The sequence below is a fragment of the Cyanidioschyzon merolae genome, chromosome 20, assembly GCF_000091205.1.
Source record: "Cyanidioschyzon merolae strain 10D DNA, chromosome 20, complete genome".
NCBI lineage: Eukaryota > Rhodophyta > Bangiophyceae > Cyanidiales > Cyanidiaceae > Cyanidioschyzon > Cyanidioschyzon merolae.
This window is the reverse complement of record NC_010146.1, coordinates 1,315,724-1,341,123: the sequence shown is the minus strand read 5'-3', so window position 1 is coordinate 1,341,123 and position 25,400 is coordinate 1,315,724. Positions and strand designations below refer to the sequence as shown.

The 25,400-nt window shown below is 55.1% G+C and overlaps 8 protein-coding genes across 8 annotated transcripts, besides 2 other annotated features; 5 read left to right on the top strand and 3 right to left on the bottom strand.

Annotated features, from left to right (window-relative positions):
- Nucleotides 1-2,001: 2,001 nt before the first annotated feature.
- CYME_CMT533C (probable tyrosine aminotransferase) lies at nt 2,002-4,374 on the bottom strand (the record flags this gene model as incomplete). The annotated part of the gene is made up of 1 exon (XM_005539430.1): nt 2,002-4,374. One exon carries the CDS (start codon nt 4,372-4,374, stop codon nt 2,002-2,004), a length of 2,373 nt encoding a protein of 790 aa, XP_005539487.1.
- Nucleotides 4,375-6,915: 2,541 nt separating this feature from the next.
- Nucleotides 6,916-7,620, top strand: CYME_CMT532C (hypothetical protein; the record flags this gene model as incomplete). The annotated part of the gene is made up of 1 exon (XM_005539429.1): nt 6,916-7,620. The coding sequence occupies one exon, from the start codon at nt 6,916-6,918 to the stop codon at nt 7,618-7,620; it is 705 nt and encodes a 234-aa protein (XP_005539486.1).
- Nucleotides 7,621-9,845: 2,225 nt separating this feature from the next.
- Nucleotides 9,846-11,170: a sequence feature (possible transcribed region).
- Nucleotides 11,171-11,947: 777 nt separating this feature from the next.
- Nucleotides 11,948-12,631, top strand: CYME_CMT530C (similar to phenylamine binding protein, sterol isomerase; the record flags this gene model as incomplete). Its single annotated transcript, XM_005539428.1, has 1 exon — nt 11,948-12,631. One exon carries the CDS (start codon nt 11,948-11,950, stop codon nt 12,629-12,631), a length of 684 nt encoding a protein of 227 aa, XP_005539485.1.
- An 890-nt stretch (nt 12,632-13,521) lies between these two features.
- CYME_CMT529C (similar to DNA repair protein Rad17-like protein) lies at nt 13,522-15,831 on the bottom strand (the record flags this gene model as incomplete). Its single annotated transcript, XM_005539427.1, has 1 exon — nt 13,522-15,831. The coding sequence occupies one exon, from the start codon at nt 15,829-15,831 to the stop codon at nt 13,522-13,524; it is 2,310 nt and encodes a 769-aa protein (XP_005539484.1).
- A 1,000-nt stretch (nt 15,832-16,831) lies between these two features.
- On the top strand, nt 16,832-18,778 carry CYME_CMT528C (hypothetical protein; the record flags this gene model as incomplete). The annotated part of the gene is made up of 1 exon (XM_005539426.1): nt 16,832-18,778. The coding sequence occupies one exon, from the start codon at nt 16,832-16,834 to the stop codon at nt 18,776-18,778; it is 1,947 nt and encodes a 648-aa protein (XP_005539483.1).
- Nucleotides 18,779-19,630: 852 nt separating this feature from the next.
- CYME_CMT527C (hypothetical protein) lies at nt 19,631-20,446 on the bottom strand (the record flags this gene model as incomplete). Its single annotated transcript, XM_005539425.1, has 1 exon — nt 19,631-20,446. One exon carries the CDS (start codon nt 20,444-20,446, stop codon nt 19,631-19,633), a length of 816 nt encoding a protein of 271 aa, XP_005539482.1.
- Nucleotides 20,447-20,792: 346 nt separating this feature from the next.
- Nucleotides 20,793-22,505, top strand: CYME_CMT526C (probable ammonium transporter; the record flags this gene model as incomplete). Its single annotated transcript, XM_005539424.1, has 1 exon — nt 20,793-22,505. One exon carries the CDS (start codon nt 20,793-20,795, stop codon nt 22,503-22,505), a length of 1,713 nt encoding a protein of 570 aa, XP_005539481.1.
- Nucleotides 21,899-23,383: a sequence feature (possible transcribed region).
- Nucleotides 22,929-24,416, top strand: CYME_CMT524C (hypothetical protein; the record flags this gene model as incomplete). Its single annotated transcript, XM_005539423.1, has 1 exon — nt 22,929-24,416. One exon carries the CDS (start codon nt 22,929-22,931, stop codon nt 24,414-24,416), a length of 1,488 nt encoding a protein of 495 aa, XP_005539480.1.
- Between the last annotated feature and the right edge of the window lie 984 nt (nt 24,417-25,400).

The window sequence follows — 25,400 nt, the reverse complement described above, 5'->3', positions numbered from 1 at the left end:
TTCTCGTTAGAGTAAAATGGAACGGGTCCAAATGACACACTCGAGCCTCCAGTCTAATCTTTTGGTTGTTTCAAAATGTCAAAAGCACCAGCATTGGCGAGATTTTTCCGTAACTGCCTCCTGCTCCTCTACGCTTTCTGTGACTTTCCACACACCGGTTTCTCCCTTCTCTCCTACTGTGTTATCAACAGCCTCCAGTTGTTAATGGCAGCATTCAAGTCCTGAATTTATAGTGGCCGGCTCTTGTCGACACATTTCTTCCACAGACGCAAGTTGCGATTTACGCATTGCTGGCAGTCTGCAGCTTCCTTCGATGCAGCGTCGATGCACCCCTCTCAGAGATGAAACCTGACGCTGATCGGGCGTTCCCATCTGTCTGCTTTGCATCCTCCTCCATCTCCGAGAGCTCCGGTGCGGCGCGTGCAGGCTTGCTTCAACGCCCAGTAGATGCATTTGACGGGTACAGAGGGCTACTCTAGATGCGGCGCTCGGTTTCCGCGCCAAGTGTTGTACCCTAGGATCGTGGGATACACCGCGGCGAGACTCTTGATGAGTACTCTGTCCGCTGCACGCGCAGGTCCGCAATGCTCTGTTCTACTGAGCATTCTTGAAACGCGGTACTGTCCATAGTGCATCAAGTACTGGAAGGAAACATTTTTCCTAACGGAGAAAAGTCGAGGCATTTCGATCCGTCGACGTATCAAGCGATGACGCATGTACCACGGGAGGCGATCGCTGAAATGACACAAGTCCAAGACTCATCCCTATACAAAGAGAATTAATGGGAGCCTCTGGGCGCATCTTCCATTCGAGGTATCATGTTGTTATCGAGTAAAGTTTCGTCGATGATTACAAAGGAGGAGGCTTTGTCGTTCGGGGATTTCAATCATTTAAAGTAAGAAGATCATGGCACCCACGACCAGAGCTTATGAGAAAGTCGTCAAATTACGATATCGCGTTTTTATTTCACGTCACCCCAGAAGAGCAAACTGCTCCGCTCACGATGTGCCTCGAACTAGAAACATGGAAATTTTGAAGGATGCGTGATTTGGGTACCCTAGATGTAGCGAACGGGTAGGCGTAGAGGGTTGTAGGTGCGCATTGGATCACGATACCGGTTCTTTTACGAAGCCTTGTTCGTGGACATCGTGAGTCCTCTTGATTTTAGTGAAGTGGAAAACTCCAGCGGCAAAGCGTCGAAGGCGTCATTCCGAGAGAGAGAGAGAAAAACGACGACCGAGAACCCCAGAACTACCCATGTCTTCCTGTGTCTTATTCCAGCACTTCGAATACCGCAGTTGGTTATCGAAAACATGCCTAATCGAAAGGCAGGAACAAAACGAAAACTTTCCCGTTCCATTCCATCCTGACACGTGTATAGATGACGTTTCAGTTCATCATCTGGAGCAAGCCGAGAATCATGGTTCCAGGATCCTTGCGAAGCCGTTGTCTACCGCCAGAGACAACGTCCTGTGGCGAGTTTTTGTGTTCTCAATGCAAGTCCTCGGTCGCAGGCATGATTTTTATAGAGCGCTTTTGCGACAGAAAATATACGCCGCTTCCGTGCATCGCGCCAGGCACAAACACTGCAAGTCGCTGCATACGCTCGGCAAGAGTATACGCAAAGACGCCAGTTACGATCCCTTCTGGGTTTTAGAAACGTTCACGCTGAACGTACCCAATTTGAACTCGTACCGTAGTGTTTGTAAGAACACCTCGGCCAGCCGGGAGCAGCACGCTTCTCCTTTCTGGTTGCAAGGATACTATGGTGTCGTCGCTGTGCGGTATGGCGGCGCGCAACCGCTCCTTGGTGCACGAAAACGAGTATCCGCTGTTTCCAAGAGCCTCAAGCCGGGGCAGCAACCGCTTGGCGGCACTGGAGCGTTCCGGATGTAACCGCTTCCGCGACAGCCGATAACCGACGCGCATCTCAAAGGGTCCCTGTTTCGCTCCATTGGTCTTTCACGGCAGACAGGAACCGCTCTCGCCGCATCAGCAACCCTACTTTTCACATCGACTCGTGCAGAAGCGCTTGATCCGTTCACAGGCCTCGATGATGATGCGCTGTGGCGGGAACGTGACCACACGGATAAAGCCCTCAGCACCAAAGCACTCGCCTGGCAACGCTAGTACGCTCTCTGCATCGTAGAGCTGTTGACAGAATTCCATAGTATTCGCGATGGATGAAAATCGAGAACAGTCTACTTGAATCATCATATACATCGCACCTTGGGGCATGATACAGCGTAATCCAGGCACCGCTCGCAGCTTTTCCGTGAACAGCGAAGCATTGCTTGCCAAGTGCAGCATCAAATCGTCGAGAAAAGCCTTCCGCAGGGCTTCTTCGCCCAACGCATACGGGACCACCGCCTGAGCGAGTGCGTTCGGGAGCAGCATCCGCGTGGTGAGTCGCTGTAACCCATCACGGTAGCCGCAGCGATCTAGAGCGCCCACTGGATCATGGAGAACAACCCATCCCAGTCGCCATCCAGGCACAATGAATTGTTTCGAGAGACCCCCGACGGTCACAATGGGTACCTCTCGACTGAGCGCAGCGAATGAATGAAAGGAAACTGACGGGAACACCATGTCCGCGTAGACTTCATCGCTTAGAATCGGTAGACGCAGCCGGGCAGCGACAGCGAGGATCTCAGTGATATGCGCGGCATCCCAGACCGAGCCGCACGGGTTGCTTGGGTTATTCACCACCAGGGCGCGTGTTCGATGATCGACCAATGCTTCCAGACGGCTCAGATGAATCTTCCAACCTTGTTCAGGAAGCAGTGGATACTCTCGGACGAAAGCGCCCAGGTTTTCGGCTATGGTGCGCAGGAGCGGGAATCCCGGACACGGCACCAGGATATTATCGCCCTCGTTCAGGAGGCCCGATAGAGCGAGTTCCAACGCCCCTGAGACGCCACTTGTCAGGAAGATATCACGCGAGCTTAGAGCTTTTCGACCGAGTCGGCGGTTAAAATGTTCCGCCACCGCTGAGCGGGCATCCTCCATGCCTGTGGAGTGCGTATAACCGTGGTAGCGCCCACTTCGCAACACACCTTCGAAATATTCCAAGAGATGCGATGGAGGCTCAAGGTTCCGGTAAGCGGTTGGATCGCCAATGGAAAGGTCAATGAGTTCGCGTGACGGGTTTGGTGAGCGTTTCCATCCCTGGACGAGTTCGCGGATGGGGTTCCGGGTTCGTGTTGCACGCGCTGAAGCCGGCACATACCAGTCGTCGCGGCGTCTGGCGGTACCACTGCGGCTGGTGCGCTCGTCGAACGCGTCTTGCTCGCTCCTGGTGATACCTGCCTCCATGCGAAAACTCGGTACGCACCCAGTTGAGGTTTCCGAGCCCTGCGGCGAGTCTGTAGTCTCGGTGTAGCGCTGCAACAGCGAAGAGATTGCCCTTCGTTTCGACTCGATTTCGAGTGCGGTTGAGCGTCCCGTGGCTAGGCCTCGCTCTAGCAGCCGTTCCGAGATAACGACAAGTTCCCGAGATAGCCCGGATTGCTTTCCGGTATCCTGCAGGTTCGCTGCCGTTGTTGGAACGTGTAGGTTGGCCCTCCACGAGCGCCCGCCGCGCCATGCGCGTAGCCACTGCGGCAGTGAGTCGTTCGTGCTGTCCGCCACCGCGTCTGACCCGAGGATTGAATCGCTGCACGATCCCAGGCAGCAGGGACGGTGCTCCCCGGATGTTGTAAGAACTGGTGGGCGCTGCGCAAAGCCAAGAATCGACGCCGCTTGATACTTCGCATAGGCGGTACTCATCCTAGATACGCAGTCCCGAATGGACTGGCGTTCATGCTGCTGCTTCCGCTGCTGCGCAATGCCCAGTATAGCCAACATAGCTGCCAAGTGTGTCCTGATCATTCGCATCACGAGCGCTGCTGCTCGGGGGCTTGTGGTTGCGCATGGAGCGTCTTGCGCTCTGATGCGCTGCTGACAAGATGCAGGATGAGTCGTCTCCAGTCCGGCGCCTACGCACTGCTTCGTTCCACGCTGAGCAGCAGTCCTGCTTCCATGTAGGTGCCCGTGAGCGTCATCCTCATCCGCAGCAGACCAGTCGACTGGATATTCAGGCATTTCAGGAGAGCATGTCGTAGGCGTTTTGAGTTGATGCAATTCGGTAACATCGGCGTTGAGAGCCTCGATACGAGAGCGACCTGAGCAGTGGCGGAGTCGCCAGTGTTTCGTCCGCAGCACCACGAACGGAGCTGCATCGGGCATGCAACGTATCCGTAACAGGCGTCGTCGGTTTGCTGGCTCCGGGGCTCCCGAGCGTGCCCAGTAAGCCACGAAACTCGAAGTCGACAGCGCCTCGCTACGAGACGGTGCGCTGGCGAAAGCAGCGCCCACAGGTTGACAGCGGCGCATATGGAAACCCGCTGCAGACGCACGTTACTGAAAGCCGCGCACACTGCTCTGTGGAGACGTAGAAACTAGTTGAGAGAGTGCTGCGGACTCGTTAAGTTTCTCCAGGAACTTGGTTGTGCTTGCAAGGGTGCTTGTGGTCGTGATCTCGCAAAACGTGCGCTCAAGCAGAAACTCGAGTGCTGCGCAGGTTGCTCAGGTGCGGCCTGACGAATCCTTGCGAGAATTGACCTGTAAACTTGTCCTTTCAAGTTTCCAGTTGATAGTCACTCTCTATCGACTGTATAGTTTTGGTCGAGCTAGCACTGGAAAACGCCTCTCACGGAGTTATACCGAACGCGGACGCAGCGACAACTGCAGCGTCAAACGCGCTTTCGAGCAATATTGAAACCTTTGTGCAGTGTTTCCAACGCTTTCGTGTGGTCCTATAAAAGTGCTGAAGACAACGAGTCTATTGCAGCCGTTTGATTTGGGGAAATCTCGAACACGATGAAGCACTGGGTTTGCACGGCCGCCACCTGTGCCGACCTGATCTTGTGAAGCTTTTCGTTTTTCAAGTCTGTTCCGCGCTCGATGCGGCGTATAAACGGGGATCGAGGTCAGGCTGCAATGTGGCCGATAGATCGTAGATGAATTGCATGCAGGATATATGCTTTACTGAAGAGTGATCGGAGGATTGCATTTCTCATTCAGGGTAGTCACTACACTGGACTCTGATGGTTGAGGAACAATGAAAGAGGCACGTAGATGCACTCCGCGCCAAAAACCGATGTTCTCGAAGACTGCTTGCGGTCAGTGCTATAAAAAGACCCATTGATCACCTTACGGAAAGAAAAAAGCGATAATAGTAGCCATCAGGGGAGTCTCTGTTTCACAACAGCTTGTTCGTGCGGTCCTGAATACACTGAGATACACTCTCCAACAAAAGTCCGAGTTCAACCATGGCCATCTTGCACCGAAATCGCAGCGAAAGCGTTCCTGAAACGTCGCGATAGGTGAGAAACACGAGGACTTTGTTTTTCCAGTCGATGAGAGTTCCTTTGGGCGAGACGCTCGGGATGGATATGGGTATTCGCGGAGCAGGGAGCCCATGGTACGCACGATCGAACGCGAAGAGAACTAAGGCGTCATCATCTGTTCTAGCTGCAGTGGATACAATTGGCGGCATCAGTTTCGCTCATTCAGAGGGCTCATCCAACAGCACTCATTTTGTCGATTCATAGCGGACTTTTCCCTCACGTTTGGCGACGTCTTTCTACTGGACAACGTGATATTTCACCATTTCGATTTCTTTCGAGCTTTTGCCGATTCTGTCTTGGCAGCGGTGCTTTTCATTCCTACGTATACTCCGTGATTGACGCCCATGAAAGGAATGTTCTCTATCCTGAAAAGGAATGATCGCTCTACAGAGCGAATCACTGAAGCGTTCAGCTCAAATTGATACCGGGACATATGCTGTCTTTCTCGCACAAGTCCTTCTCCCTCTGGGAGGGTTCTTTTCTGAGAGTATACTAAAGTGCGTCCATTTGAAGAAATAAAAAATCATGGGCCAAGGTATAGACTTGCGAGTCAAGGATGCTGGAGGACCACCATCTCCGGCTGCGGGGAAAAATAAGCGAAAAATCCGCATCTCGTCGTCCACCAAGCAAAGAAGAGCAAATCACTAAGGAGCATAGGAAGGGCGATGGACGAGAATGGTGTTTGCTCGACAGGACGGTGGCAATACTGTGGTACCACAGAGGGCACGCGTCCGAGGAATCCTTGCATCGGTTAGTTGCACCTGAGGCAAGAAACGCAAGCAATTCGTGAACCGAGACCTTAACGCCGCCGTCAATATCAGAAGATGTGCAGTGCTGAAGACGATACCCGAGGAGCTTACACGATCCGACTCTGTGGTGCAGACTCTCATGGTCAAAGTGTGCGAGGAGAGACTGAAGCCGATAGCAGTCGTCTGGGCAAACAAGCCTGGGAGGCGTCTGCGACTGGGTATGTATATGTATACCCACCACGGTCATAGAACGTTTTACGGTTTGCTGACTATGAATTGCACCTGCAAGCAGCGAATGCGTTCACTCACTCGAAAATCGAACGTATTGCTTCTATCATCATTTTTAAAAGGCACCTATATTTGGATATGTGTGGCTGGCGACTTTGCAATACCGCCGAGAACCGAGCGCCCTCCGTCAATCGTTGATTCACAAGTCGCCGGAACTCCGAGGCACGGCCAGTGACGCGGGAGCTCTTGCGTGTGTTCAGTAGGACTTCATCGAAAGCACCTTAGGGTCTTCGTGCAACGCTCTGGGTATTCTTTGGGAGGTTGCGTGCAGGCAGCAACGCGGCAACCGCTACATTTCGTAGGCACTGGAAGTGCCCTGCGCTACGTACCGTAGCACAGCGTAACTGATAATTTTCACGCTGCATTGAGGTTGTTCTGGCTTTGGGAACTCTTCCAGTGGCGTTCCCGATACCGGTGCTCCGTTCCAGGTGCGCCCGTGTACGGATATGACGTGCTGAAGCGTTCGTGGTTGCTGCAGAACGCACGCTATGGGTTGTCGCTCGGTTCCCAGCTTCGAAGCCCTGAGTGGCGAGCCGTGGACCTCGCGAGCGCGTTTCCGCCGCTGGTTGCGCACCAAGTTACCTCGCCGCAGACAAGCTGTCACTACTGAACCGCGAACCGGCGGCGGTGTGATACTCTTTCATCCGGATTACGAGTTCCGTCAGTGCCGATGTGCCGTCTTCCATCTGAATATCTTGGGGGTACTGATTGCGCTGGGGCAAGGCGTTTACCGGCTGGCAAGGGCGCTTGCGATGCAGGCTTGGAGACAGCCCCACGATTCGCTGTTTGCGGACACAGGGCCGCACTGGTTTCCCGCCGATAACTGCGTTTGTGGGCACCGCTTTGCGGATCATATGCCGCTGCATGCGGCTGTTGATGAGCGGATAGCGTTCTTGGAAACCGAGTACAAACTCTGGGATTTCTATCGAATCGACGTTCGTCACCTGACGCCACCGGAGACAATTCCAAGGCTTGCTCTTGTCCCTCCAGACGTTGTAACGATGGCGTCAGCGGTACACTGGAAGCGTCATTTTTTGCATCGTTGTCTACCGCTTGGAAAGGATACCCAGGTGGAAAAGCTGCTGCTGCTGCATGGTACCGAGGTATCCGGGGGCAAGTTACGTACTCGTTTTGTACATACTTCCCGCAGACTGCCGCACACGCTGGGCGGAGCACCCCTTTCTCGGATATAACGCGGAGCAACGTGCCAGGACAGACATAAGACAGCAATGCGGCTGTGTCCCAGAAACGCTTTTCCGCCCGGCGTCCTGAAGCGGTCTGGCACGCTTGCTGTGCGTAGAACGGAAACCGCCGCATAGATGTCTCACGTGTGCCGCGAGTATGGCCCCGGATGGTGGTTCTCTACGACGCGGAAAGTGCATTCAATGGCACTGTCTGGGTTCAGCCCGCGTTTCGCGAGTGAAACCCCGTTCCACGCATGTTACAGACCAGTGGCGAGTGTGGTACGAGTTATTGGTGGCTGTCGTCTGGCGGCCCGGCGAGCACGCCTCGGCACTCTCGTGAACAAGGCTTTATGCCATTGGACGCAGCACAAAGATGGACGCTGCTCGCACCGAAACGCGCGAAGCCTTCCCGTGTCGGGTAGAGACAAGCGTGTACACATTCGCGCGCTGCAAGTGCACATGCAGCTACAGTGGAACAAATCACTGGTCTTGGGTTCCAACTAGGGTCGGTGCATGCGAAACGCACCGAACGTTTACCAACATCGATCTCGGAAACCAGACCGACACAATAACGATCGCTCGACAGTGTATCGTTCCCTGGAAGAAGCGGACGACTGGTAGCTGCCAACGATCATCGAGGCGAATCGTGCTGTACCCGCTTGTACCTCGCAGGCGTGTTGGCGCGCTGGGCTCTCACGAACCAGCCGACGACCTCAACTCGAGAGCGGATCCTGATCGTCCGCCATGTGCAACGGCGGTAACCGCGTCACTGAGTTTTGGTTTGCGCGGAAACAATGCCTTCGGTGCTGCTGAATGCACGTCGTGCTTGCAACGGGCGATCCGAAGCTCACGGGTTCATTCGCCATTGCTTTCGATACAGCTTCAGCGTCCTTCCTTGCAAGCATTACAGAGGGGCCTGGCGAATGCCGGTCGAGCTCTCGTCGTCGAGACTCGGACGCGATGCTTTCTTGGCATCGCGCTTTGTTATACCTGATGGTCGATACAGCGAAAAGCGTGCAAGTTTGCGAGGACCGTGTGAGCCTCCGTCAACCGGGACTCGGGTCGGGTGTGTCGCGAGTGCCCAGCATCCGGGTGCTTCGCGTCTGAAATACAACGCCAAACCGAAAGCGAGTCGCGCTCATTTAAAAGTGCTTGCCTGCCAATGCTGTTGCATTTACTTGCCTCGCGGAGGTTCTCGGGTAGATGAATGCGCCTGTGGTGGCACGCTTTTGGTTTCGATTCCCTCTATACCTGTGTCAGATTTGAATGGAAAAATGCAGTGCCCGCCCTGCTCCTGGTTTTGATTTTTCCGAGCTTTTTCCTAGTTCTAAATCATCGACATTCAAAAGTGCAGCAGAAAGGCGCTCACCGGTTCATGCAAAGTTTTAGGATTCTTGATCGGCCTTGACGAGTGGCTCGTTTGACGCTCTGCTACTGGGTTTCGATTCGTCACTGCCATCACGATGAGTGGCGACGCCATCGAACGACAATTCGTAAAATAAACGGTATTACTATCAAACGCATGCGTGGTGGTATCCCTTCATCTCCTCTAGTTCCGCGCTGCACGCTCAGAGCACGCATTCTCCAAGGCTTTTCCTCTGGTTGAAGGCAACTCGTAGGCGCAGCTCGCCGCCCAAATGAATTGACAACGAAAACAACTCGACGGCGACTGTTGACGCGCTGCTCACGCGCTCGTCTCGAGCGGTCACTGAACTTGTCACGTCAAATGATCCATTCTGGCCGAAAAACAAATGCATTTGCTTGGTGGCCATCGACGAAGCCGGCTACGACCCCACCAGCATTGTACCTGTCACGAGATACGATCCGAGAGGCTCAGCGTCACTTGTCCTTCCACGGCAAACGTGTATGCAATTGGACTGCAGTCACCGTCGCGATCTCTTCCAGTGCAGGGTGTTTCATCGCTTGGTATGAAGTCAACGTAAGTGGATCGAAATTTGTCGACTTGTTCTCTAACCTGGGGTATTCGTTCCGGTTCTCTTTACATTATGGACAGAATCGAGCACCACAAATTCTGGATGGTATACGACGCAGTGCGCTAGTGCGTTCAGCGGATAGAGTCCTCGCTGGGGGAATCGCTAAGACGAAGCCGGCGATTGTCGGGTACGGCATTTGAGAACGAGATAGAGGAGCCCATCGACAGCAAGCTTCTGTATCCGCCAAGGGCATCAACCGTGTGCTGAAGCAAGCGTTTACGTGCCACAGGCCAGCCTTCAGGGTACATGGAGTAGGAGGTGGAGGTGGTGGTGTTCCTTAGATGGACATTGGCGGAGCATCAGACCACAGTCGAATTTCACCGCTGCCCAGGGGTGCACTGAGGCTGCATACGAAGCAGGTGAAACTCGCAAGAGAAGCGACGATCCTAACGACCGTCTGTATACGATGATGTGCGTCGATAGCAGCCGCAAGCAGCGAAATCGGGACGTTAACGCTACCATCAGCATTCTTCGACGACTGAAAGTCGAGATTGAGAGAAGGAAACACCGGTGTATTTCAAGCCGGAGGTGAAAGAGACCAGAAGAAGCAATCGCATAAACAGTCGGCAATGACTAGTGCGCATGATAATGTGAAGAGCCCAAAGCTTTGGATCGTACGCCCGCATCATGTGAGTGGACCGATTCTATTTCATCTAAAATTGTATGTAACTTGCTGGTACGGAGCCACCCATGCCAAGCCTCGAAAAGCAAGCAAGAAACGTCCTCGTCTCACCATGCACATCGCTGAAATTGCATGCGACGGTCCCCAGGTACCTATCATAATTGGTTCGACCCCCAGGTTCGGCAAGCAACCTTGGAGTCGCCAACGCACGGCATTAATGATCATAAGTTTTCTGAGCGTAGTCTCGTGTACGTGAACTGGCGATCCCCGGTGGCTAGAGTGCTCTCGGCATCCGGGAAAGCGTCCATTGATCCGTATCAGACCTTGGGCCTGAACCAGTCACTCCCATTTTTGCACGTGCTGCTGAGTGCGAGGCCATTCCAGGCGCAACGATACGCGCGTGGAACGCATATCAGCAGCTGGTCAGAAAGACATACAGACATACAGACAAGCAGGCAGGCACCGCCCTGCATACCTGCGAGAGTCTCGGGTCGGGCTGCACGCGCGCCGAACGAACAAGGAACACGCAGGCCGCAGGCTGATGATTGATCTCAGGTGCCTGGCAGGCATCTTGTCGCTGGATCGGACCTCGTGCACCGTCACCTAAAAAGCTGTGCTACGTTTGCTACCGGCTGCGTGCGCATAGAGTGAAGACATGGCGGCGTCACGGGGTAAACTGACGTGACACCATTCTATGGCCATTCACCTCGAATCAGGGAAAACACGCACTCTTCACCAGGTGTCCAGGAAACAGGTTCTGGGTCTATATATGTGCGGCGCTTCAGCGTTGCTGGCTCACTGACCTGCACCGCACCAGTGCCATCGTCGTTGCAGAGATCCGATGCCCTCTCTCTACTGGACAACGATGTTCCTCATGAAAAATGTTCCGCTTTCCAACACAATGCCCCTATTGCGTACGACACACATCATCTCGAAAGTTCACGCGGAACAACGCCGCTGGCGCGCTTCGGAAGCGTCAGACATATCGGGTTGTTGATCGAGGCATCCAACGCTGGGCGTAGATGGTGCATGCACGCTTTGTTACTGGTGGGATGAATTCGTTCTTGCCCTCATGCGTTCAATTCCCTCGCCGTTTTAAATTCCGATCTGGTCGCTGTATACCATCTCGTGCGGCCGGAGCGCCCAGCGGCTGTGCGGCGGATGAACGATCGAAGAAATTGTCTCGTACGCTGTGCAAGCAACGTGCTGAAATGCGGGCAATGTTGATGAGACAAATCAGTATCCAGGAAAGAGCGGTACGGGAACGCCACCTCGATCAACGCCTGGATATGGAACGGTGCAAGCGTCCAGCAACGTCTTCGATCTGGCACAGGAAACGTTTCCCTGGGCAAGTGCTGCACCTCCGCTAATTTTGTACAAAGCGATTCCATCCCGCGTAGGCATTCGCGCTTGACGACGCCGCGCGAACACGTGGCGTTCGCACAACGCAGATCGAAACGACCAGACGTGCGCGAATCAATGGTGGCGCATGCTGCAGTCTCAGTCGTGCCGCGCATCGCCACAGGGTGAATGCGCGCGATCGCCACCGTTTCCATGCGCGGCGCACGGAGGTGGCGCCCTGCCAATCATCGCCCTGCGCTCGGCAGACTAGTGATGCACAGCTGATCTTGCTTTGTCCAAATCGACGTACAGCGTCTCTCGGTGCTGAATTCGTTCGTTTACGTCCAGAGAGCTGTCGCTTCGTTTGAAAACCTAGAATATGGCGAACGTGGCGATGAATAAAAGTAGCAGCTCGGGCAGTGCTCCGCGAGTCCTCAAGGCAGACGACCCGCTGACTCCCGGCGAGAAAGCGGTGATCGTCTGGTACCTGCTGGACGCGATCACGCACTTGGGGCTCGAGCTGCCGTGGCTCATCCTTACCCTCACCGTGACAGTTGAGCGCTCAAATCACTTCATGGCTCTACCGTGGAAAGAGTACGCAAAGGCGGATCCGCGTTGGGGTCGTCTTCACGACTGCACCGCGGCACTTGAGGTGCCGACGGCGCTTCTCTGGGGTCCGTTAGCGCTCGTTCTCGCCTATGGGACATACCGACGACGGCCTTGGCGACATTTTTGGCAAGTGATTTGTGCAACAGGTGAAATTTACGGCAACTGGATGACGTTCGGTCCGGAGTGGCTCACCGGCAGTCGCGAGCTGAACCCGGCGAATAGCTGGGTCCACAAGTGGGTCTACCTCTTTTTTGCCAACGTTTTGTGGATTGTGATCCCGCTCATCTTGCTTATCGAGTCGTTCGGAGTGCTGCTGGATGCATGTGATCGAAGCAAGAGCCACCGGCGAACGGACATGGTACCGGGCAGGACCGAGATGCTCGTGATTTGGTCAATGCTGGCACTGTACGCCGTCGTTGTTATCGGCTTCGGTTTCGTCAAGCATCTGGTATAGTCACCGATGTGTTCTGGCGCATGTGCACTGTGACCATGTGTCGTGGAAGCGCGTACGTTCTGCTGCGTTTGTTTGCGGAGAGGTGTGCTGGATCGGCCCCTGCTCGTTCATCAACCTGCATGCAGGTTGGTTTTCGAGGCGAGTGCGGGAGGCGCGAATGCAGGTGCTCACGGAGAAGGTTTCCGCAGTTTCCAGTTGAGCGTTTTGGTAGGTGGAGCGTTTCAAGAGCATCTCGGACGTGAGATATCGATATGTGGGCATCCTGTCCCAGAAGCGTGGCGAAGTGGGGCTGTATCCAGCGCAACAAACGCTCCTGTCATCCATGACGGAAACTGGTTCCCGTAAGCTCAACGTAAAGTCTGTTTATCTTCTAGAGACTGCAACTGGCTGAACGCGCCGCGCTCAAACTCGTGTTCACTGCAGCAGCATGCCTGCGCAGCGCAAATGGGTTCAGAGCTGCGTCGTGCATGCACGTATGCAAGCAAACGGACAAGCGCTCTTCTGAAGCGCATACCAACACAACCTGGTAACCCGCGAGCTGCGGCTAGCATCATCAACGATACGTTACCGTAATCAGGCGCCCTGGTATGCGCTGGAATATGCTCGGGCTTGGACTCGAAGCATACCAGGGGCAGACGTACGCTCACAGCAGCAGCAGCAGCAGCGGCCTCACGGTTGCCGATATACAATGCTGCTTAGCGAGCGCGGGCCTTTGCTGAATATATCCGCGCCCTGGGCAGAGCGGGGTCGTATTCGATATACCCAATGGCAAGGGCCAGCTAACGGTACGACTTTACCGTCTCTTATTGCTAGTTGCGCGTCATTGCGCATGCACTTTTTCGTCAGCGGTTGATCAGGTATCCGCAAATATCCGCAGATCGAACGCTGACTCATGATGCACACAAATGGTCAGTGCGTTTCTCATACATATCCAAGAGACAATGCAGGACTTGATCCCGAGGCTCAATGTCGGGCGAAAGGGCCTCTGAAACACGGGCTCGTCTCACAGTGTCCTCTCCGACTGAAGATTCGTATGCTGGCGAGGGTGACGTCCCCGATGTGGATGTGCGTTGTCTCCGGCTGCTCGGTAAGTGCGCTTCGCCGCTCAGACCGAACTCATCGCTCGCGAGACCCACCGCAAATGCTGCTGCCGGCTCGTGGTCGCTCCAGGGTCCAGGAGCGCGTCCCGCTTCCGCTGAGATGCGTGATGCATTTGCAGAAACGCTGTGCATCGGCAGCGCATTGTCGTTGATCACTCGCACGCTGTAGCGCCTCCTACGATTGGAAGACCAGGGTGCACAGATTGTCGATACGTGAGTGGTCTCTAGTAGTGTTGCCGACCTTGTGCAATCGTTACGGAGAGGTTGACCTGTGTTTTCTGATGCCCTGCTCGGGCGGCTATCCGCATCCTCGATAGGATCCAGGAACAGAGCCGTGGACTCAGCCGACTCCAGCGTGTCATTCGCCGGGGATGTCCAACACGGTAATTGTGTCGCTTTGCTCCGCATGGTAAACGCAGCCGGCTCCCATGCACGACGCCCAAGCCCTGTCGCATCACGATAATCGTTCACGTTTTCATCATACAACGTCGAACTCGGTCGGATGGCGTGCGTTCCATACCGACGTGGCTGCAGACGAATTGGCCGAAACCTTGCAGGAGCGTGGCACCGGTTGGCGCAGCGTACACCGCAAACAGCAACTTGGAGCGCGATCACCGCTTCGACATCGAGCTTATTGCGCTGCATCATATCAGCGTAACTAAAATCCGCTAGCGCTAAAGCGACGTCCTCTATTCGTACGAAATGCTCGACGAAATTCTCGTGCAAAGCACTGAGAAACATAGAGCACTCTGTAGCCGTTGTCGGCAAGGTGATGTTGCCGATATCTCCATCAGCATTGCACGAGCGTCCAATGTCATCGATGCAGTATTCATCATCGATCTGCCATTCTTCTGCTTGGTGCTTATCGTAGAGAATTCTCGCGATCATATGGCTGAGACCGATCCGCGCATTTCCCTCGAAATGCTGCATCAGTTCAGACAAGCATTTCCAATTTTCAAGAAAGCGTCCCCTCTTGGTTGGTTTCGTACCAGGCGCAGCAATAGGCTCCATCGCCTGGCCCACGAAACAGAACTGCATCCATTGAATGGCCCGACGGATGTCGCCAGCACATCGTCGAGCTAACTCTGCCGTAATCTGCTCCAGTGCCGAGGAACGTCCAAACCTATCGGCATCGCGCGCATCAGCCAGTCTCGCGGCAATTTGAAGCAAAACTGTTTGAATGCGCCTCTCAGTCACCGGGAGAAACTCAATGTGTCGCACCCACGGCGGCAACTGATCCGGCAGCTTTGCCTGGCCTCCGAACAAGAAGCGAATCTGGCGAGCACGCCAGTGCGGGTCGCTGGGCAAGATCCAGGCCAAAGGCAGTCGCAGTCCGGCAAGCAGCGCAAGCAAACGACTCTGGAACGAACTGTAAACTGCGTGGTCGCGCTCTTGGATGCCCACAGGAAAGTCCTCGACGACGGCGAGATATCGGTCGTGGTGGTGTCCGGCGGAGGCATTAGCCCCAAGCCGCTCCGCACCAGGCTGGTTCTGCTGGCGTAGATGCGTCACCGAACTCCGTTGAGTGAAGCTAGCGTTGCCACGCCACTCATCCGCGGGCGTGTTGCTTACCATCAACAGAAACTCTAGAAAGCTCTCCAGTACTGAGGCGCTTCCCAGCTCGGTGTCAAAGTAGCGATCGGTACAAGTCCATCGTACAACCGTCGCTCGAAATCGCTGGGTGGCCAGAACGTCCAAAGTCGCTGACGCCCCGGCACCGCTAGGGCCCCAAATGAGTGCCACTTGCGGCGCACAGGGCGCAGCTTCGAACTGGCTGTTCGAACACGTCTCCCAAGCGTGACAGAGCCAAGTCTCGATCTCAACTCGTTTCTTTGGCGCCACAGCCAACTCCTCAACGCACGTCGGCCGGAATCGTTCGCACCAGAGAAGGCAGGCAGCGTCCTGGTCCGAAGGCTGCGCACCGCCAACGCCTGCGACACCAGCAGCGTCCAAGCGGCTGCCGCGGGTCCAGCCGGACGCTGTCGGCGGCATCGAACACTCGTCTCTCCGCAGACGTCGTTTCCAGCGTCTTTTATCCGAGGTTTCAGCTTTTACATCACCATGGAGCGCTCTAATTGTAAGCTGACGTCTGCAGTTCATGCGTATGAGACGAGCATTCCGCTCCGGGGTCGCTCGAGCTCCTGAGCTGAAGTCCTAGCGCAAGCCACGTCTGGCCTGAGGCGCTTCCCGCGATTGGCACAGGCGGCGCAAACGCCATCGATTCGGTGCAAAGTACCAAGCGCGCTGCAGAAAAAAGCAGAGAAACGAAGCACTAACTAGCAACGACATAACAATATCTTTGCCCCTTTACGGTTAGGGTTAAAAAGAGGAAAAGGTTTCCGTATTGTCGAAAGTTGACCTTCGAGGCGGAAGGTCCCGCGAGTCGGACGAGTCTGCCAGACTCTTGCTTCATGCTCCACCTAGCGCCGAGTGCTTTACTGAGATCCGAGCAGCTCGTCCGAAACACAGTTTATTCCCGGATCGGGGGCGCTCAGGGTTGCGTCTGGGCGTCGATATGGTCGCAGTGGACTCCCATAATATCGCTTTGCGCTGCCGCAAGCAGTAGGGCTGTCTACGCGGCTTCCCGGCTCCCAGCATGGTGATAAACTCTGACCCCGTGTCAGTTCAAGCATTCCTCGAACCGACGCCCGCCGAGGTATGCCAAAGCCGTTCTGTCTCTGTGATGCATCTACCCAACGGTTCAAGCGCTACGACGAGTGCAGCAAGGCGGGCAATCGCCGCACGATACAAGGTACGACACGACTAGTTCATCCGATAGGAAGTATAATTAATCGAACTTGGAGGTAAAGTGCATCACCGTCGACGCATTTTCGATTATGAATACCCATCTGTCCCGCAATCTGGAATCTATGGTCCATACAAACGCGTTGTCGTCGGAAAAATCATCGCTGTGTGTTACCTGTAAGCGACGAGCGGCAGCAGCGCCCTCGGGATCGCAACCGGCAAGGCGCCGCGATCGAGCAAAGCGTCGCGCGAAGCGAAGCGCGTGCGTGGATCGTGTGCCTGGGTTGTCGTGCGTGGACGCTTTGGTCAGGTACGTGCACTCCGCACCTTGGTGTGCGAGACGGGCTGCATCATCATGGACGCTAAGGCTGCCCGTGTGCTCCCAGCGTCTTGTCGCGTTACGGATGCTGCTGATATTAGGGGGCTGAACGGCCCCATCGCAGGCGACGACGGGCGCACTCGGTGTGGTACCCTCGGTGGTGACGCCTCGAGCGAGCGTAACCCTGAGAGTCTCGAAACTCGGGGTGTGCTTCTGCGTTCATCAGAGCCGGAGGCGTTTCCTAGCTTTCAAAGTTCGGGTGAAACTTTGAATGAAAAGTCTCACCTCCGAAGAAGTGTCTCGTTGAGTTGTCTCGAGGGCTTGCCAAGGCGGCTCTGCTGGCGAGAACTCGCAGTGTTGCTGTCCTCAGCTCCCGATATAAATGGACAGTTGCGAGAACGACGATCGGGTTCGAATGAGTTTCTGTTCAAGCGGACTCGAAGCGAGGCAACCATGCACGCGACTTTCCTCCTTGATATGCCGGTGCATGTGAGCGAAACATTCTCCCATGTACTTTTAGACGAAGTTGCACAGGAGTTCGGCAGAGTGGCCGTGTTGCAACCTGCCTGGACGGCCGGAGCGCACATGATGCGCTCTGATGCACTTGCCACTGCTGCCGTTTGCGCGCCGTCGATGACCGGGCGCGGTTCGTTACCAGGACCTGCACGAGTACTACCAGCACATCACTGGGCTCCACCGCAGCGTCCGAAGATGGTGCCAGATGGTCACCTGAAGAGAAGCAATTCCATTGATTCACTTCGTGGCTGCCAGCACGAGGCGTCGCAAGCGCAAAGTGCCCGTAGAGAGGCTCTACGCCGTTTCCGCCATCTCCTTATGTTACAGAAACTTGAACAGCATGAGGATTCCCCGCTGAGCACACCACGAGAGACAACCGAGAATATACCTGATGCAGCTGTCGAAGACGACGAGATCGTTAGGCATGGAGCGGCCCTGAGTGTGGCACCGGACGATAGAGCGGAGCCGAGTCCCGCAGTGTCTCTTCGTGTGGAGAGCGCTTCGCCAGCAGAGCCAGCGATCGTGCGACCTCAGTGTGCCGGACGCGCTACTGAAGCGCTTGCACAGAGTGTGGATCGTTCTGCTGCATCACTTCGACGGGAACGGCATGTCATGGGGTTATCTGCCAGAGATGTACCCAGCGCTGCTTCTCACGCGAAAACCGGTTCGTCTTCCGCGGCTCTCGTGGTGCCGTGGCGGAAACGCTGGGCACTGTTGTGGTACGACCAAGCATCGCGCCCGACGGTTACCGTTCGCACCATCGTTCGAAGCATGGTCTACTGTCTCTATGAATCGTTATGTTTCTGGGGTCATCGCGATTTGGGTCGCACGCTGAAGCTCGCCCTCGAGACATGCCTTGATGAACTGCTGCCGCCGGGGAAGCTCAGTTGTCGTCGCAAAGTTCTCGAGTACCTTGTTCCGTGTGGTTGCGGCAGCTATGTGCTTTGGTACTTGCAACGTCGTCGCATTGTCGCCGGCAAGCCGGCACTCTATCAGCTACCGCGCTTCCATTGGACCCACTTGCGTACGTGGCGATCCGCCGCATTCACTGTCACATATCGCATGCTCCGTCTAGCGGTTATTTATCGATTTTTTCTCAAGTTCGGGACGCCGCTCTATCGCCTCGCGACCTTGTTGGCGCTCGTGCTCTCTTTTTTCCGGGCCGAGATTCTCAGCGATCTCTTTCGCATCCGGCAGTGGCCTCGGTATATTTCGTTTGTCCAAGGCACGCGCACGGTGATTCGTAGCGTCGTGTACGCTGCAGCGTTCAGCATTCCGCTCGAGCGTTTCGGTTCAGCGTTTGCGATTTCGCGGCGGCGGGCAAATATTCGCAAGGCGATATTCTTCGGCACGGTGATGTTGAGTAGTCGAGTGCGCCATTTCGTGCGGCAGATGCGCCGTGTATTTGAAAGCAAGTCTCTTCGCGGAGCGCGCCTACTTGCAACCCACGGCGTCTCGTGGACCTGAATAGGTAGCGACCACCGCTATGCCAGCTCAGGCCAAGTCGAGAACACTGAAACGCATAACCAGGGTTTTATGCTTCCCAGACCTGCGATTAGGCCATGCACCACAATGCTGCGCTCTCCACCCTCTATTCATGTAGTTTGATCAGCACTCAACGCTTGATCTCGGCACCACACGGAAGCGTCGTTGGCAAGGCCTCATGACAAACGGGGAGATGCAAGGCTGCACGCAAGCACGCACGCAAGCACGCACGCACGCACGCACGCACGCACGCACGCACGCACGCACGCATCCCCTGCCCATGCGATCTCGCATCGAACGGATGAATGCGTGCACCGGCGTTGCCAGGGGATGATGCGCCTTTAGAGTTTTCAGAACAAATATGTCCATAATTGTTTACGCGCAGGTGCACCTACGCATCCGCTACGCGCTCACGCTGCGCTGCCGCGCCATGCACGCGGCTAACGTGCTGCGTGCGTCCGCGATGTCATTGTGCAGGTCCGTCAAAGTCCTCTATACGTACGCTGCTCTACCCAGACGCAGGGGATGCCTTCTTATCATGGTAGCTGCAGGAGTCCGTGCCAGACAAATGAAAAAAACACCCGGCCAAGTACGCAGAATTAGACAATGCATCCGTTTATGTGCACTGGACAGGCTACTGACTCTTCGTCGCTGTAGCGACACATCCCACCAGACTGCGGAAAAACTTCCTCGCACAGACGCTGTTGCCTTGTATGATCATGAAACAGCACGAGAATGGGCCTAAAAGTCTCGATCAGCGAGCACGCCTAACGCCGACTCGGATTCCAGCGCGAGCCGTCCCCGATGGTAGCTGGGAATCCCGCTGCAAACCTTTCACCAGTTCACTGGATTGTACGCCGCTTCAAGGAGCCGCATGTGTTCAGACTGCAGATGATAAGGCACAGTCTCCAGTTCCTGATGCGCTATGAGCGTCAGCCAGACGACCAAGGGATTCCGCGACGACGGAAGCACCAGCCAGCGCTCTACTGGGCCCAGTGCCGGAAGCAAATACAACAACCCTGCTGTGTACCCAAAAACGGCCGCCATGAGGCCAGATACACTGAACTTGCTTCGACCGAACAAATATACATCGGGTTTGTGGTTGAAGAGCAGATCAAATAGAAAGTCGTTCAACACCAGAAACGCAGCCATCAACAACGACATTTGCTTCTGGCTCAACGTGCAACCAACCAATCGATGTTTCACCGTCGGCTCCAAGTGTACCTTTATAGCCAGCGCAGCAAACGCCACTCCATACAGCCCCGACTTGGTCAACGGCAACGAGCGCACCCAGTGGCCATAGGTGTACTGGAGCACCTGTTGGACCAGCGTTACGAACACGGCGAACGGTAGAAACTTGCGTGTACCCATTTGTTTCTCGACCGTCTGAAAATAGTATAGCATGAGCCATGCAAAGATTGCCTCCCCCGGGTACCGAAACGCAAAAACAGAGAGGAAGAGCCGAAACACGGCTGGAACGACGCTACTTAAACCCGGCGGCAGGAACACTTCCGTGTCCCAGTGGCGCAATCCCAGGAGATAGATGGAAAGCGTTCCGATGAGCCCGAGCACCAAGAACGTTGCCGTCGCTGGTGCTCCGTTGACGCTCGGTCTGGGCACCGGTTGCAAAGGCTTTCTTTCATTTGCCATGGTGCATAACCTTCAGAATTTCACAGGCTCGAAAACGGGATCGGAAGGTGGAGAAGAGGTCCGACGGTCGTCTTGGACATTTTGTCCGTTGAGTGCATATTCATACAGTATCATCCCATTTCACCCGTTGGATCTGGGCGTTGCCGTTGAACGTTTTCCAGCGTCGCGGGTACGCGAGCAATGCGCGTGCATCCGATCGCAAGTAGACGGGAGCACTGTTACGTATTGCGCTTTAGCATTGTTCGGCTCAATCGTTTTACAACCAGTTGCGGGCTGCAACTGGACCTCAGTTTCAACTTGCGCTGGCGTTTACCTTGTGTTCGGAAACGAGAGGTGTGTACTCATCATGCACTACTTAGCTGACCGCTTCGGGCTCAACGCGGACGCGCCTAAGCTATCCGCCGCAAACCAGAGCTTGTACTTTGCGTTGGCGAATATAGTCGATGGTGTGAACTCTGCTTTCCTCCTGCTGACTGCAGCTCTTGTGTTTTGTATGCAAGCTGGTTTCGCTATGCTGACAGTGGGCTCCGTAAGAAACAAGAACGCGAAGAATGCGCTCGTTCTCAATCTCTGTGATGCGTGCGTCGGCGGTGTCGCCTACTATGTGCTTGGTTTCGGTTTTGCGTTCGCCCCTATCAATCAGGCACTGCTCACCTACGACAATTTTGTTACGGAGTTACCCCTCAGTCCTATATACAAGACAAAGTCGAATGGCTTTATTGCTTTTCAGCATTTTGCGTTGGCACACATGCAGTCGCCGCTGACGAAAGATGCGTTCACGTATCTCTCCGGCTTATCGGTTCCATCTGGTACAAATAATGGAGCTACTCTCTTCCTGTGGTGGTTCCAGTTCACTTTCTGCCTGACAGCCGCGTCCATTGTTGCCGGAGCGATCTGTGAGCGGGTTCGCGTGTTCGCCTACATCGGGTTCGTTTCACTCATGATGGGTTTTGTCTACCCAGTGATCTCTCATGCCATGTGGGACGTCAACGGATGGCTGAATGTGTTCTACAACAAAGTCACAGATCCAACGACCGGTCATATCACCGGCAGCTTTGGCATCTACGGTTCCGCGGGCTCCATTGACTTTGCTGGCAGCGGCGTAGTGCATATCACTGGCGGTGCTGGAGCGTTTGTTGGCGCTTTGATCATCGGCCCCCGAATTGGCCGTTTCGATGAAAATGGGAAGATCCGTCCCATTCCCGGGCATAATATCTCGTTGATTGTTCTCGGTGGCCTCCTGCTGTGGTTCGGATGGTTCGGTTTCAATCCGGGTTCGCAGCTGGGTGTGTTATCATACGCGGATGGTGGTAAGGTTGGTAGCGCAGTGCGCGGTGGCTTCAATCTGAACGGCGTACCGACCGTGTATTCGACTGCAGGTCAGGTGGCCCTAGCTGCTGTGAACACGCTCGTGTTACCTGCAGCTGCTGGTATCACAACGCTGATGATCACGCGATTCTTTTACCACTGTTTTGACTGCGCATCTATGGTGAATGGCTTTATCCTGGGCACGGTCGCCATAACGTCTCCCTGCTCGACAATCCCGACGTACTCCGCGCTGTGCTGCGGTATCATTGGCGGATTTATTTGGGTTTTCGGAGATAAGCTCGTACAGAGGCTGCGTATCGATGACCCGCTGGGCGCGATTGCAGTACATGGATTTGGAGGCACATGGGGAATCATCATTCCTGGCTTCTTCGCGAAACCGGATTATGTCGCTATGGTTTATGCCCCAGCCAATGGTTCAGGTGGTGTATTCTATGGCTACGGAAAGCAGCTCGCTGCTCAGCTGACTGAGATTCTCTACATTTGGTCGTTTGTATGCACTGTCATCGGAGGATACTTCCTGATCCTCAAGTTCCTCGGCCTGCTGCGCGTCTCTCCGGAGGAGGAAATTCTGGGCAATGATACCTCGCATCATGGTGGCCCTGCTTATCCAGAGGATGATGTTGGCCTTGAGGAGGATCTTGCAACGCTCCGAAGCTACCAAAAGTCGCAGAAAGTGGACCAGAAGGAATCAGGCTCGGACTCTCCAGCTGAGGAGCCCGTTGCAGTCTAAGGACTGGTGGACCAAGTTGTGATCCTTATCGTGGTCGTCGTCGTCGTAGTGATGACAGTTTCACCATTTTCATCATGAGCTCGGCGCGATGACGAAAAGTATAATCGTTGAAGAGTCCTTGTCTTTTGTTAACGTTGCCTGTGACGTGAACGGAGCGCGAGCGCTATCCGGTCCCTGCACTGCGTTGCAGACAAGGCTGGACAAGACGTCGCTCACGAATGCGGTTAGATGCATCGTTGACTCGATAAAGGAACGGAACGTCCAAGTCATATTGCGTTGAGTTCAATACAAATAAACGAATGATCCGCAGACGCAGTGGAACCAGATCGTTGCATTGGAGATACCTTTCGCAGTACCTAAACGACACTACTGTTGCCTTCTGCGCAGCTGGCGCAGAGCCTCCGTTGACGTCTGCCGTCCACTATGACCTCGGAAGCGTTGGAAACGAAGCGCTATGGCAAAAGACCCGTAGAGTGCCTCGTTCTGGCGTGTACGCGAGCCGGGAAGCCGTTCTTCTTCTGGAGCACTCGCCAGTGGCCGGACTGGCAGCAACGTCGACTTGTCGTTTCGCTGGGAGCGAGCGCCGCTGCTCTCGTGGCTCGCCTCGAACATAAGCTGCGTCCGAGCTATGGAAAGAGGAGCAATCGCTATCTCGTGGAAGGTGAACGACGCGTTTGGTGTTTGGATCTGAGTATCGACGACTGCGTTTTACTCGCGGGGGTCCGGAGCCCTGGGGGACCAGCCTCAGCACCCCAGTGCCAGTTGAGAGAACCCTCTGTCTATCGTTGTCTGTGCCTTGCTTTACAATCCTGGTTACGACGAGTCCTCCTGAGCCAGCTACCCACTAGCGTCTTTGCGACGCTGCACGTTCGGCCCGCCTTTGACATGCATCCCTATATCGATAGCGATAGCATCGGCAGTGTACTGGAAATGGTGCTACATCATCCGCTCGTCTGTATCCGTGACCTGCTTCCGCTCAGTGGTCCCTTGTTGTATCCGAGCCAGCGCTCCAGTCTGATGGATTCCATGCAACGTCTCATAAAGCTCGTTGAAGAGCGAGCTCGTCCAGTACGAGTCTCCGCGTGTCTCCTGGTGGACGTCGTTGCAAACGGTATGATGGTGGCGCGCATTTCCATGAACGTCGGAGCACCTCTGTATTTGATCATGCTGGGGCTCGTTCGTGTCCTACACGCGGAATCGTGTGTACGACTGCAGACCCCAGATTACGAGCCCCTGTACCTCGTGGCTGGCGGCAGCGGACGCTACCGACTCATCTATGCGTTGTGTCGCGCGGTAGCACCTCAGGTGCTTGACGAGGAGCCCATTCGCTCGCTGCAGGCATCGGTACTGCAGACAGCTGCTGTTCAGCACGCGCAGGCCCACGACAGGTTACTGGTCAATCTCATAGATTCACTGACGCCAGCGGACCTGGAACGTGATATCGGGACAGCCGCCCTAGCAGCCTGGCTCCCAGAACGACACACAAAAGCGCCACCCTTCGCCTTGGCCGCAATCTTTCAGACAAGTCGCCGGTTCGTTAGTGTTCATATCGATGATGAATCGCACTGGTGGATTCTGGCTGCATATCGCCTGTATGAGCAGCGACAACGGAGCTCGAATGTGCGGCATGCACCCTTCAGCCTGAAGGCGCCAACGCGCAGGCTGTCCTGCTTCCCGAATCGCTCCTGTTACGGTGAACAGTGTATCGTGTTTGTGATATTCGAGCTATCTGAGACTGGTTCGGGACTCGTTCAGATAACCGACCAAGTGCCGGCGATCGTGCAAATGATCGCCGATCGTTGGACCGGGCATTTGCTGCAACTGAGTTTGCACCATCCAATTCTACGTTCTTTGGACCAGGAGCCTGAATGGTACCTATGGAGTGGCCTTTGTCGCCTATATGCGCGCTGAGCTCCGTGCTCGTGTCTCACTGGAGACGGTGGCGACTGCCTCGGCGTCGTCATTGAAGCAGATCCATTTCAGCGTACAATGGAAAGGAGTCCTTCATCGCTGACTCGGAGTTCACGTGGAAATCTGGAACTCGTGCCTCTGCCATCAAGAACAGTCTTTGCGCGCTTTCCCCAGCACCCGCTTCTCTTTGCTCTCTTTCGAGCTCCGGTTTTACACACGCCGATCTTTCCTTTTCCTCACACTGCGTTGTGCGTAGTCAAAGGGTGTCGGCGGCAGCATGAAAGTCAGGATTTCGCTGCTTTCGGCTATTGTTCGTGCAAGGCATGCGCAGGCGGTCGTAGTTGCAATCTACGCAGCGGGTGCCATTGTCACGCTTGCGAATATGGCCTCGGTGCGTCCTTCGCAGCGGTGATGCAGCCACTAGAGTCAGATATTTCTCGGTGTCGATAATCAACGCGCCTTCGAGACAGGCCCTGTGGCGCGTGCACGCTGCCCTCTTAGCACGGTACACGCCCTTGACGGGTATAGAAGCATTGGCCTAACGGTCTGCACGGTTCCTGCGCCCTGTGCGGTGCCACGCGATGACGGGGTTCTTCTGAACGATTCCATGCGCGAGTACCCTGTACGCTGCGCTTGGAAGCGCACGTTGCTCCGTTCGATGCGGGATACGTGGAACGCCACGACGTCCGTGGTGAAGCAGGTGTCGGAGAGACACTCCGGATTGGAGACCAAGTTGATAAACTCCGTTTCGCCTATGCTCCGTTCACGCAGATTGTTGACGCTTGCTCTGTGAGAGGCGGTCCCTGTCTCGACTCACGTGCGAGTCCAGGACGCTTCGCGATGTGAACAGCAGAGACGAGAGCTTCTGGGAGCGTACGCTATGAGCCGTGTGCTGCTATTGTCGAATCTCGTCTCGTCGTTCTCCACAATGAGAACAGGACTTGTCTTTGGAACGGGCCGAGGAATGGACGTGAGCAGTCCAGT